Here is a 13737-nt window from a genome sequence, read left to right as displayed (position 1 = left end):
AATCTTAAGTAATTTAAATATATTTTTTATTTATAAATATTTATATATGTACTATATATAATTGATCCGTCCAGGAAAAGTTATCACGAACTCGCCTTACGACTGTAATCAATCCCTCGAACAGACCTATGATCCTGAGAACACAAAAGGTTAGGTTAGTCGGGTTGGTCCCCTACGAAGATACTCCGACGCCCCCAAGTTAGAATTTTGGTATCAGAAAATGAGTAGATAGAATAATCTTTTAGTGTATGTGAGCATTACCTTTTAATGAACATATCCAGCATATTTATAGGTTGTCCCAATGTATATTTGGTAGGTGCTGACAAGCTGTAATTGTGCTCAAATCATACTCCAAGATCGCAGCTAATTGATGTTCCTTAATTGATGCTGATGTTATTTTTGCCACTGGAGTACTTAGTGGGATTCTTGCCTTTTTTAGAGATTTCCCATGTTGGTAGTCCAATTTATCCTCAGCGAAGGGTAAATTTGTCTTTAGATAAATCATCCTCATCATTAGCCCCCATAGTTCTGTACGCATAGGTCTCCTAGCGTGCAGAAGTCGAAAAATCACATCAGACATTAATTACCTCGATCTGGGAGAGACACGCATCGTCATGGAGTAGCTCCTTCAGGCTTTGTTGCCACGTGTCGCCATTGGAATGGCTTTTAAGTCCCGTATAGACCCGCTCATTTCTATATATATAAGGAGTCATCATTCAAAATTTCTTACCGGCTCCACTTTCCTCAAGATACCTGCCCTCCGCTAGTCTGGTGTTCGAGTTTCGATCTCCTGCATATAAGGTACAATGTCCTCTTCCAGTTCTAGTTCTGATTCAAATTCTTCTTTAGCTAACGTTTCTCATAGGGTCGAGTCACCTATTCCTTATGAGGGTCCGTCTAGGGTTAGGTCGCGACATAGGTCGCATCGCGATCAACATGTAGAAGAATCTAATTCTGATGATGCCCCTACTCACATCATGCTTGAAAATAACCCTTAGTAAGGTATAGTTAGTACTGTTAAGCAACAAGTTCACCTCATAAAAGAGAAATACATCCCTAATAGTTATAAGGTTATGATTCTAAGGTCCTCTGATCGTATGCATCGTCCACCCCAGGGTTTTTGTGCTTTTTCATTGAACCATTTTGACGCAGGTTTGAGTTACCTCTTGCCCTTTATGTGGCTCAGATTCTTAGGCGTCTCGAAATATGCCCTATGCAACTATCCCAAATTCCATCCGCCATATAATTCTCTTTATAATCATAATGAGGGTCCATCGATACGAACCCAATTTTGACGATTTTGGGACCCTGTATTCGTTTACCACTTCGACTAGATCTGCAGACAGTGGATTCTTTTACCTATCTGCCCGTAGGGATTGTAGGTATTTGGACCCTCTCACCTCGAATGTAGGCCCTTGGAAGAAAAAGTTTATTTTCATTTGTCCTCCTCTAGGTCGAGAATGGCCTTTTAAGTGTGAATAGGTCTTAGAAAAACCAAAAAAGCCTATAATCGAAGGGGGTGGGTTGGAAGGTGATCAAAATTAACAGTCTCACCTCCTACCGGTATGACCCGAAGAAAATTTTGATAGAGGAAGTCCTCAGGCTCGCGCACCTCTCTCCTGCACCCATCCCCTTTGAGGGCTCTTTAGGTGAAAGATTCACCTTTCCCTTTTGTCTTTTGATATTTCCTGATTGCTTTACTAACTTGCTTTGACTTCCTCGCAGACGACATGGTTACTCAGGCTCGCCTTACTCAGCGTATTCGTGTTGCCCAAGCCAGAGCAGCTATTGAGTCGGTCGCTCCTCTCCCAGTCGCTCCTCTATCCGCTACTTCGACCAGACCTGTTGCCGAGAGTTCCATGGCTTCAGAGGGATCTCAACTTAGGAGTACCCTTCCGATCGACGTTGGGAGTGAAGATACACGATTACGGGGTTTACTTCGAGATGTCTCCCATGAAGTATTGGGGTCGCCAAACAGATCTCGTATCGATGAATCTAGTCCAGGAGGTTTGGTGGGCCGAAGGAGGAGGAGGAGGGGGAAGAGTCCGATGAGGCCTAACACGAGGAGTCGATCTCAATCTCTTAGAGTTGATCCCCAATCAGATTCTGCTGTAGTTGAGGAGCGAAGGAACATGGAAATGTTGAACGATGTCTCTAATTGCTGGCATAAGGCTCGTGAGGATTTGCGAACTCCTAACCATCTTACGGCCGAGCTGACTGGGGAAAAGCTTATCCCTGATTGGAAGGTGTCTTCTAACAGTACTGTCCTAGAGTCTCTATCGGGTCAAGATTGGGAACTGTATAATGCGAGCTGCTTGCCTCGCTACCAGGCAGCCTTGCTACAAACCTCTTTTACTCGCATCAGGGAACACGCTACTCATTCGTTGATTCAGGTTTCTGTTTACCCTCTTTGTTTTTATTCTCATCTTCTTTTTCTGACGCGAGTATTTTTTTAGGATGCAAACTTTGTTCGTGGTCTCTCTTTGAAATGCGCTGGGTTCCGTAGGAATGAAATTATAACTGAACGTAGGAATCACGATCAGCGAGCTAAAATTTTGGAGATCAAAGCTCCAGGGGAAAACTTGGAGAACCAACGTGCAACTCTGGAAGCTCGCTTAAGGAGCTAGAGGAGAAAATGTCTTATGAAATTTCTAAGGCAATGGAGTCAGGGAAGGAAATTGGATTCGCAGCTGGTCATGCAGCCGGAAAGATCGCGGGTGCCATAGAAGGTCGAGCGGAATATCTTAATTCGGATGACTTCTCCACTCGCATTCGTGAAGCTCGCATCCAAGGCACTCGTGATTTCATCAAGGCTCCTGCATTTGGAACTGCTTTAGAGATAAAGGCTGCAGATTACCTGATGCAAGGATTCCATAGATGCAAAGCTCAGGTATCCACTTTGAACGGATTTGTGCCAGAATTTGATGCGACCATGCTGGATCCAGGTTTAGATGGCAAGATGCAACCCTTTTCTGATTAGGCGGCCCCTCCCCAAGTAGAAGACGAATTCGCCATTCTTTTGGATGAGATCGAAAAAATATAATGCCTTTGTAAACGTTTCCTTGTGATTTAGATGTTTGAACTTTTTTGTAATCGAATCATTCAATCCTCTTAAGAATAGACAATTATTCGATTGGTCTTTTGCAGACAAAGTAATTCGATCTCTTAGACTGCGTGTGCGTCAAATAATTAAATACTGAAACCTTTTTCAGGCATAAATTGGCCTTTTCAGGCAGCAAAGTATAGCCCCTAGTTGGTCATAAACATTTTATTAGGCCTTCCATGCTATGGAAATATGGTCGCATTCTGTGGACCGTTTACATTATTTGGCCTTTTTCAGGCTCAAGGAAATACGAGCGCATTTTCAGATCGTTTACATTATTCGGCCTTTTTCAGGCATTCGTCTATGCATAGAATTTTCTGAGATTCTGTACATTCCAAGGTCGTGGGAGATTTCGACCTTTGGTATCTTGAAGTATGTAAGTCCCTCTTCTCTTTATCTTGATCACCTTGAACGGTCCTTCCCACTCTGGGTCCAATTTCCCAACATGTTTAGAGACCTCAACCTTTTTCAAGACTAGGTCGCCTATTTGGAACTTTCTTGGTCGCAGCCTTTTATTGTAGTTTCTCATCATTAGACCTTTGTGATGGAGTATCTTTGCATGGGCTACATCCCTCTTTTCTTTCACCATGGTGAGGTCGAACGCCCTTGTCTTATCGTTAGCCTCTGGGTCATAATTTGCTATCCTCTGCATTTCTTCGCCAATTTCTGCAGAAATAACAGCTTCAGAGCCATAAACTAAACAAAAAGGACTTTCACCTGTAGACGATCGTGGGGTCGTTCTGTAAGCCCATAACACTCCCGGTAGCTCCTCGTCCCAAAACTCCTACGGCCTTATTCTAGCTTTCAAGTGTTGAAGGATAGTTCTGTTCGTCACCTCTGTCAGTCCATTTGCTTGAGAGTGGCCAACTGATATGAAGTTTTGTCGAATTTTCAGCTCTCTCAACCAATTTGTGGTTTCTTTACCTTGGAACTGTGTGCCGTTATCGGATATTAGTATCCTAGGTATTCTGAATATGTCAATGCCCCATCGGTCGAAAGGGCACGCGATCTGTACTAGCTTCATTGGTGTAGCTGGGGTATGTATCAGGGAGGCGAATTTTTGACAATTCTCATATTTTCGCACCAACTCCTTTGCATTCTTTGCCATCACTGGCAGAAATACCCTTGTCTTGCGACCTTTTGCACCAATGACCTTGCTCCTGAATGGTTACCACAGCTTCCCTCATGGATCTCTCTCATCACATATTTTGCTTGTTCATGGTTCAAGCATTTTAGCAATGGTCCTTCCACAGATCTCTTGTATAAGTCCGATCCAATCATGGTGAACCTTGTGGCCCTAAATTTTAAACTCCTCGCCTGCACAGCATCGTCAGGTAAGATTCTCTCCTTGAGGTAGAGCATTATTTCTTCCTTCCACGTGCATGGTTGGTCGACAGTTTCTACTTCTATAGTTTTTGAGATCGCTGGACGATCCTTCACCATAACAGTGACTGTACGACTCTTAATCCCTGACGGCAAAGCTCCGAATTTTGAGAGGGAGTTTGCTCTATTGTTTTCACGTCTAGGGATCTGCTGGACCGAACACTTATCGAATTGCTCAATCAAAGACTTTGCTTTTCTATGGTACATCGTCATAGATCGCTCCTTTGTCTCGTACGTCCCTTCAATTTGCATAGCTACCAGTTGAGAATCGGTATATACCTCCAAAGTTCTTGCTCCAGCCGCGTGGGCCAACTCCAATCCCAAAATCAGTGCTTCCTATTCTGCTTCGTTATTAGTTGCAGGAAAGGATAATCTTGTTGCGACCTCTATCTCTATCCCTTTAGGCCCTTGTATCAAGACTCCTGCCCCTCCATTACTGGCGTTTGACGACCCGTCAACATTCAGCATCCAAGTTTCAGTTTCAAGAATGGACTCACCAGACAGCTCCATTACGAAATCAGCCAGAACTTGGGACTTTTTTGAAGTTCTTGACTGGTAATAAATGTCATGTTCGCCAAGCTCTATTGCCCACTTCACCAACCTCCCTGAAGCTTCGGGTCGCGACAGGATGCTTCTTAATGGTTGGTTTGTTAATACCACGATCTTGTGAGACTGAAAATACGATCGTAATCTACGAGCTGTGACTACTAAGGCTAGAACAAACTTTTCGACAACACTGTATCTTAACTCTGCTCCTTGTAGCATTTTGCTGACGTAATGAACTGGATTCTGGATTTTATTCTCTTCCCTTACCAGCACTGAACTTACTGCGTTCTGGGATACAGCTAGGTATAAGTATAAAATGTCTCTTGCTCTAGGATTTGCCAGGAGTGGGGGTGATCTCAGATAGCTTTTAAGTTCATCGAATGCATGTTCGCATTCTTCTGTCCACTTGAAATCTTTTGATTTTCTTAGGACTTTAAAGAAATGTAAATTCTTATATGCAGATCTAGAAATAAATCTATTAAGTAATGCGATCTAAACAGTCAATTTTTGGACGTCCTTTATTAAGGTCGGGGACTTCAGCTGGAGGATCGCTTCGATCTTTTCCGGATTAGCTTCTATTCCTCGACTACTCACCATGTATCCCAAGAATTTTCCTCTGCCTACTCCAAATGTGCATTTAGTCGGTTGAGCTTCATCCCCTATGCTCTCATAATGGCGAAAGTTGCCTCCAGGTGTTGCAAATGGCTTTCCGGTCGCTGACTTTTGACTAACATGTCATCGACGTAGACCTCCATCATCGTTCTTATATGATCTTTAAACATTCTATTCACGAGCCTTTGGTACGTGGCACCTGATTTTTTAGACCAAAAGGCATTATGTTATAACAAAATATACCTTGCTCGGTCACAAAAGAGGTTTTGCTGTGATCTTCTTTCACCATGAAAATCTGATGGTACCCTTGGTAGGCATCCATCATTGAGAACAGTTCATATCCCGCTATCGCATCCACTAACTGATCTATCCTTGGAAGTGTGTAGGGATCCTTGGGACACACCCTGTTTAAGTCCATAAAATCGGTACACATCCTCCATTTTTTGGATGAATTTAGCACGACTACCACATTCGAAAGCCAGTCTGTATATTGGACTTCCGAAATATATCCTGCCCTTAGCAATTTATCAACCTCCTTTTGAATGATGTGATTTTTTTCTACCCCGAATGTTCTTTTTCTTTGCTGGACTGATCGCATAGTTGGATCAACATTCAATCGGTGTACAATAACTTCTGCATCGATCCTTTTGAAATCTGAAGGGCTCCATGCAAACATATCAGCGTTATCCCTGAGGAATGTGATCATCGTCTCCAGACTTTTCTCCATCCTTGACCTAATCTTGGTCGTTTTCGTTGGTTCGCCTTGCACCAACTCGATTTCTCTATGCTCATCAATCGGCTCTATTCTATCTTCTCGCTTGTTCATGTGTGATCCAATGAATTTTTCTTTCTTTCGGTCGTGTCTTTTTTTAAGGATAGGTTGTAGCATCGTCTGGCTTCCGCTTGGTCGCACGCGACTTCTCCTACTCCACCGGGAGTCAGAAACTTCATTTTCAAATGATATGTCAACACTATTGCCCTGAAAGTGTTCAAACCAAGTCTACCCAAAATAACGTTATAAGTAAAGGGAGTATCAACCAAAAGAAACTTTACCATGAGGGCCTTCCTTTTTGGTTCGTCACCTATAGATACCGGCAGCTCGATTGTTCCTAAAGAATCCACCTCACTTCCTCCGAAGCCTACCAATGGTGCCTTTACGGGATTCAGATCAGCATTGTCCAAGCCCATCTTAACAAGTACCTCTTTGAGGATAATATCCGCAGAGCTACCGTTGTCCACCAACACCTTGTGGACCGTGAAGTTTGTTATGTCCATCTTTATCACCATTGGGTCGTTACCGTCTCCAATCTTTGCCTTTAGATCTTGAGGTCCGAACGTGATATCCAGGTCTGATGCTATGCTCATGATCTGCCTATTTTCCAACGAATTATTCTTTCTCTCCATTCTCTTTCTTGATCTCCTCGAATATCCATCAATTGAGCCACCAGCTATGGTTTGTATGATGTCTTTCACAGGCGCGTTCTCTCGGGTTTTCTGTCCTCCCGTAGCCACATCTCCTGGTTGCCTCTCCTGGCTTCGCGATCTACTACGACGATCTCCTTGATGGTAATTCTTTGATACCTGATTCTTGAAGTAGCCTTGGCGTACCAACCTCTCAATCTCATCCTTGAGTTGATAGCATTCTTCAGTATCATGTCCCCTTTCACGATGGAAGCGACAATATTTACTTGAATATTTTTTGGCCGGGGTAAATCTCGTATGTTTTGGCCACTTGAGTACATCTTTCTTCTCGACCATTAGCAGTGCCTTGGCTCTCGTCATGTTTAGAGGTGTGTACTTGTGATATTTCTGCTGGAAATGAGGCTCTTTGTTTCGTTCGTGCTTTGGTCGCCTGTCTTCATTCTTGTTGTAATGACCTTGTTCTCTTCCTATGTCATTGCCGGCCCTCCACTCGCCATCTTTCATGGCGTTCATTTACTCTTCGTTAATATACTTTTGAGCCAGGTTCATAAGCTGCTCCATGTGAGATGGGGGGTCTCTTGCTAAAGCTGATGCAAATACGCCTTTCTTCAAGCCATGTATTAGGATGCTGACCATCATGTCAATTCTTAAATCCTGCACTTCAAGTGTCTCGTTGTTGAATCTTCCCATGAAACTTTTCAATGTCTCGTTATCTTGCTGCCTTATAGTGAATAAATGCGTTGCCGATCGTTTTTGTTTCCTCTCACTAGCGAAGTAGAAGGTAAATTTCTGCACCAGTTGCTCATGAGACTCAATGCTTCCGGGTGGTAAATTTATGAACCATTCTTGGGCCTTTCCTGTCAAAGTTGTGACAAAAAGTTTAGCGTTAATTGGGCCCGATTGCCCGTAAAGATTCATTACCATGTCAAATGCGGCCAGATGTTCCAGCGAGCCTCTTGCTCCGTCGTACTTTGGCAGGTCGGACATCCTGAAGTTCGGACTAACGGTTTACGTCAATATCTGGTTGCAAAAGGGCGAATTTTTATGCTGAGACACTATCTCTCCTCGTTTTTTTAGCTCGTCTATCTGTTTGCCGAGTTTAGCGATCTGTTTTGACACACAATCGACCTCTGCGCGCGAGATGGCGGGTCGTCTTACTTGGCTCTTATCTCGGCTGCTCGAACCCACTTCTGATGGCGGACGTTTGCTCCTATCTACGTCTTTCCTACTGGTTCCAGATATTTTTCCCGGGTCTTTTTCTCCAAATAATTTTCTTCTGGTTACTTCTCTTTCAATGGGCGTCGTTGTTCTATGCTCGTATGCCACGATCACATTTCTTCCAGCCTCTTCCATCATCTGCTGTAGTTCCACCTTTGTCAACTGAATGATCGGCTCAGTAGTCCCGATCGTTGCTTCCAAACCAAAGATATTCCTACTTGGTTCTCCTTCTATATTCTCAGGGTATTCCAAGAATTCGTTCCCACAGACGGTGCCAACTGATCCATCAAGGAAAAGTTATCATGAAATCGCCTTGCAACTGTAATCAATCCCTCGAACAGACCTATGATCCTGAGAACACAAAAGGTTAGGCTAGTCGGGTTGGTCCCCGATAAAGACACTCCGACGCCCAAGTTAGAATTTTGGTATCAGAAAATGAGTAGATAGAATAATCTTTTAGTGTATGTGAGCATTACCTTTTAATGAACATATCCTAGCATATTTATAGGTTGTCCCAATGTATATTTGGTAGGTGCTAACAAGCTGTAATTGTGCTCAAATCATGCTCCAAGATCGCAGCTAATTGATGTTCCTTAATTGATGCTGATGTTATTTTTGCCACTGGAGTACTTAGTGGAATTCTTGCCTTTTTTTTAGAGATTTTCCATGTTGGCAGTCTAATTTATCCTCAGCGAAGGGCAAATTTATCTTTAGATAAGTCATCCTCATCATTAATAATATAACATAAATATTTTTTCGAAAAATCTTCTCTCTAAGATTCCAGCGTCGTTTGAAGCTTATTTCCGCCGTGAAGTTTCTGGCCGCCACTGCTCCGCCGTCTAAACGGATTTTCGACCGTTTGAATTCTATCTTCAAGGTGAACATTCCCGTACCTTCAAGTCGGTTTTTCATCAAGCGTAGAGATATTGGGCCAACGGAGAAAAAGAATCTTATAGAAAAAATTAAGTAAAATTATTTAATTTAACAAAATTTAAAAATAATAAAAAATATTAAATATTTAATTTAAATATATATTAATAATAATATAATATTTATATAAGCTAAAAGAATTGATATATTTTTAGGTATTGTCTCTAAGATTCCAATGTCGTTCGTCTGGATGAGAGGAGTCAAACGGTGGTAGTCTCAGGCTATGATTCTTTAGACGGCGGCACGGATTTGACGGTAAGAAGCTTCAGCCCGACCTCTCTATGCTTGATGAAGATAGGAAAATGTTCACCTTGATGATAGGATTCGAACTGCCTAAAATTTGTTCAGACTGCAAAACAGTGGTGGCCAAAAACTTCACAACGGAAATGAAATTAAAATTTTTTAATCTCAACAACAACTTGATGAAAATGAGCAAGGTTGGTCTTTCGAATCGTTAGGTCGAGGCGAGTCTAGTGGTGGTGGTGGTCTATGACCGGAATTCAACGAATCGACGCCAAGAAGCTTTGACAGTCGTGCTCCGAGCCAACTCTCTCCGGTCAATAAAAGTTCAAATTGATGTATGATATGTTCACCTTAAGAAGGACGACAACTCAATGCCAAGAAGCTTGACGATTGTGGTCGGAGCCCGCTCTCTTCGATCAATGAAAATTCAAATTGATGGTATGGATATGTTCACTTTAAAAAGAGGATTCGAATGGTGTAGGCCATGGTTGAAAATTCATTCGAATGACGTTGGAATCTTAGAGAAAAGATTTCGGATAAATAGTTATATTCGAATGAGGTCAAGCTTGACCATTTTCATCACCTCAGCAACGGAGAAAAAGAATCTTATAGAAAAAATTAAGTAAAATTATTTAATTTAACAAAATTTAAAAATAATAAAAAATATTAAATATTTAATTTAAATATATATTAATAATTTTAATATTATATTTTATATAAGTTAAAAGAATTGATATAATTTTAGGTACTTTTATAATTATTTGGTATACTTTACAAAATAAATATTAAATACATTTAAATTAAATAATAATTTAACTTAATTAATAATATATAATATTATAAGTAATTTATATTTATATTCAAACAAAATGAGCAACTTGGACATGTGCTCACTTAAAGAATCCTCAAGCAGCAAAAAACAAGGACCACTCGCACAAACCGCGCGTGTGGCTCACTCTCCGTTATTTTTTTAACGTGAAGGAGATGTTTTGCTGTATTTTACCTAACATGGGAGTTTTTTGCCTATAAATACAATATAGAGGGATTCGCACTATTTCCCTAAACCACTGGAGGTGTTATGCAATCTACCCCCTTTCTAAACAACTAATAACTAATATATCAATAAGTCTCAAATTATTTATCCATGCCAATAGAAGAAATACAATAGATTTTAAAAATTAGTATATATTTTTTATAAATAAATTTAATTGTATTTTTAATTTATGTTATTATTTTCAATATTATTTCTAAAATTTAATTAGTGATATCTAACAATAGTAATTATTATTTAATTTTTTATTAAAATATATTTTACGTTAATTTTGCGTTCATGGTATGGTTAAACAATAAACATCCATGTCAGAAATTTTCTTGCTATGTGTTTTATTATTTACTTTATATTTAAAAATTTTGTTAATTACAATGCTTTGTATTTATTTGATATTAGTGAACCTAAAAAACATCTTTATCCCTAACAATAATTGTTAATATAGTCAACTCAACAAAAATAAAGATTTTGGATTCATACAAAATTAGGAAGTATCATTAGTTTAGATTTGATTGTGTTCGAGTTAAAATTTCCCATCACTGTCGAGCCCTCATTCTTTAGATAGTTTCTGTACAACACCATTCCTTCTTATTCTACAACCGCCTTCCTTGCCATTTATGACGTCTGTAGAATTTTTCACGTAATTAGGAGATTAATTGATAATTATTAAAAAATTTAAATTTAATAAGTAAATAAATAATAAATTAAATTTGGGATATAATAAATTTTAAATGGAATAAATTGAAATTTGTTATAATATTTGGGGCAAATTATATTATTTAAGAAAATTAGGAAGGATGTAATAGTAATTATTAGAAAAATTTGAAAAAAAAAAAGGGTGGGCAGTGGCATGTGCTGCCACCGCCTCACCACTCATTCATGTTAAATTGAAAGTCATTGGCATTTTAAACAAACAAAACACACACACCGACGCCCACATTTGCGGAGGAAACAGAGGTATGAAATTATAATTTTAATTGTTATTAATTTATATAATTATATTATTTAATTAGTTTAATTATTAAATGTTGTTTATATTGAGAGATATACTATTTAACTGGAATACTTTATAATTTTGGTTATTTAAATTAATGTCGAATTAAATATCACATTTGATATAAAAATGATGTAGTTGGTTAATTAAATTATTGAATTTGTTATATTTAATTATTACTATAGCTAATTTATACAATTCCATATGTAATTCTATGTATTGCTGCTTAATCATTTATATAGCAATGATAAATTATAGAAAATTCATAAAGATATTTCGAAAATTATATTTAAAGAATATTATGTTGTTAAGAAGGGAAGATGAGGTTTTAATGATAATCTCATTTACGGGTGTTATTAAAAACGATAATTATAAATATATAAGGGGTTTGATTAAAAGAGTTCTTATGAATTAGTTGATAAATTAAATATGTTTGAGAAGTTTAGAATGTGTAGTTATCTAAAATAAAATGGAACAGGGGTTTGGACTTTAATACAAATAGAATATTAAAAGATTGGTGGAAAATGTACAAACATTATATAATATTTTATTTAGAGTTTATGATATTCTATATATATATTAATTATACGTATAATATTCTATTATAGGACGGGACGACAAAGTAGAGGGTTGAGCAGTCTCTCGTGAAATCGAAGCATTTTGGGATTTAAGGTAAGTATAGCTAATTGGAGTTATATATATTAATATGTTTAGTATTGTATATTATATATATTGGTTTCTTATATTTGATCATGAACTTGGCTTTATATTTATATGCGTGGATTTCGTATATTGATTGTTTATATAATTAGTTAAAGATTATTTGTTAGATTACCATAATACCGATGAAATTGTTACTATGTGTTATGTGATTGTAATGTAGGGACATGCGAGATATAATTATGTGATGATCGTATAATTAATTGTTGTATGAAATCAAAATGAGAATTATTATTGAGGAAATAATTATTATAAAGAATAGAATGATGATCGTGAATTGAAATAAAAGATGATACTTACCCAGTTGGGAACACAGTCAATGGTTTATGATAATGTGATTGATGATGATGTGATTGATGATGTAATATGAAAAATATATGAATTAAGCTAGTACCATGGCGGGTAGGGTACCGGGGTATTTCGGGCAATAGTGAATATCATGTGCTGTTAGCTACACACTGTGGTGGTGTGGGGATACCATGCTTGTTGTGATGTCCTGTGCTGATATTGCTACACACTGGAGTAAAAGAGTGTGGGAATATCATATACAACAGGTATCCTGTGGTATATATGATATGGCGATGAAATGATGATGACTGGCGAAACCATTGACTAATGTACTCGAACTAGAGTAAGTAGGGCCTGTAGTTAATAAACGATAATGTCAATATTATGCCGTGGGTTGATTTACTGTTGTGGGTATGTATTATTCCTTATATTTGATGTCGCTATATGACGAATGACTGTTAGTCGATGTGACTGCTTGTAAGTGAAATTGTTGCCTGTGTATATATATAGACTGGTTAGCTATACTTATTGAGTAGGCAGCTCATCTTTGCCACGTACTTTTCAGTGAAATAGGTCAAATTGACTAGCCACATTGGACTTTGAGCTGTGCCGTCGTCTTTATTAGATGGGTCAGTCGTGACATCTGAAGCCATAGTTTTTGGCTATTGGTTGTTAAATATTCTAATTCTTTATCGGGTTTGTGTTTAAAATTGTGGTACCACTTATCTTGAGGTTATGTATATGAGACATCTAGTGAGGATAAATATAAACTTTTGGTAGTATTTATTATCTTTTATGATATTATTACATTGATAAATTAAAATTTATTTTACGGGTTGAAAAAGAATTACTTATAGAATGAGTTCTAATTAAAGAAAGAATAAAATAGTGATAATTAGATGTAGCGAGTAGGGGGTGCTACACCATTTTCCATTAACCAACAAATATATCTCAATTTTAGTATCTTGCGGCCCTATTAACTATATATTAAAAGCAATTATTATATTTAAATTTTAAATTTAAGTTTTCTTTTGTAATATGTTTTTCATATCATTCTCAATTTCAAACTTGAGTCATTTTAATTACATTTCTTGTTCATGGAAAATAAATAAAAGTAATGTTCATATACTTTCATCTCTAACGATCAATATGACATTTATTTGGGTTGCTTTAGATATTAATGATTTAGTTTAGTGATTGGAAGAATTTGAGTATTCGAAAGTTAGGCTA

General features: G+C 38.1%; 1 protein-coding gene across 1 annotated transcript; it reads right to left on the bottom strand.

The window, feature by feature from the left end:
• Positions 1–7579: 7579 nt before the first annotated feature.
• Positions 7580–8053, bottom strand: LOC105179095. Its single transcript, XM_011102690.1, has one exon. The coding sequence runs from the start codon at positions 8051–8053 to the stop codon at positions 7580–7582; it is 474 nt and encodes a 157-aa protein (XP_011100992.1).
• Positions 8054–13737: the final 5684 nt, after the last annotated feature.

The sequence above is a fragment of the Sesamum indicum genome, unplaced genomic scaffold (assembly GCF_000512975.1).
Source record: "Sesamum indicum cultivar Zhongzhi No. 13 unplaced genomic scaffold, S_indicum_v1.0 scaffold00121, whole genome shotgun sequence".
Classification (NCBI taxonomy): Eukaryota; Viridiplantae; Streptophyta; class Magnoliopsida; order Lamiales; family Pedaliaceae; genus Sesamum; species Sesamum indicum.
This window is presented reverse-complemented; position numbering and strand designations above follow the sequence as displayed.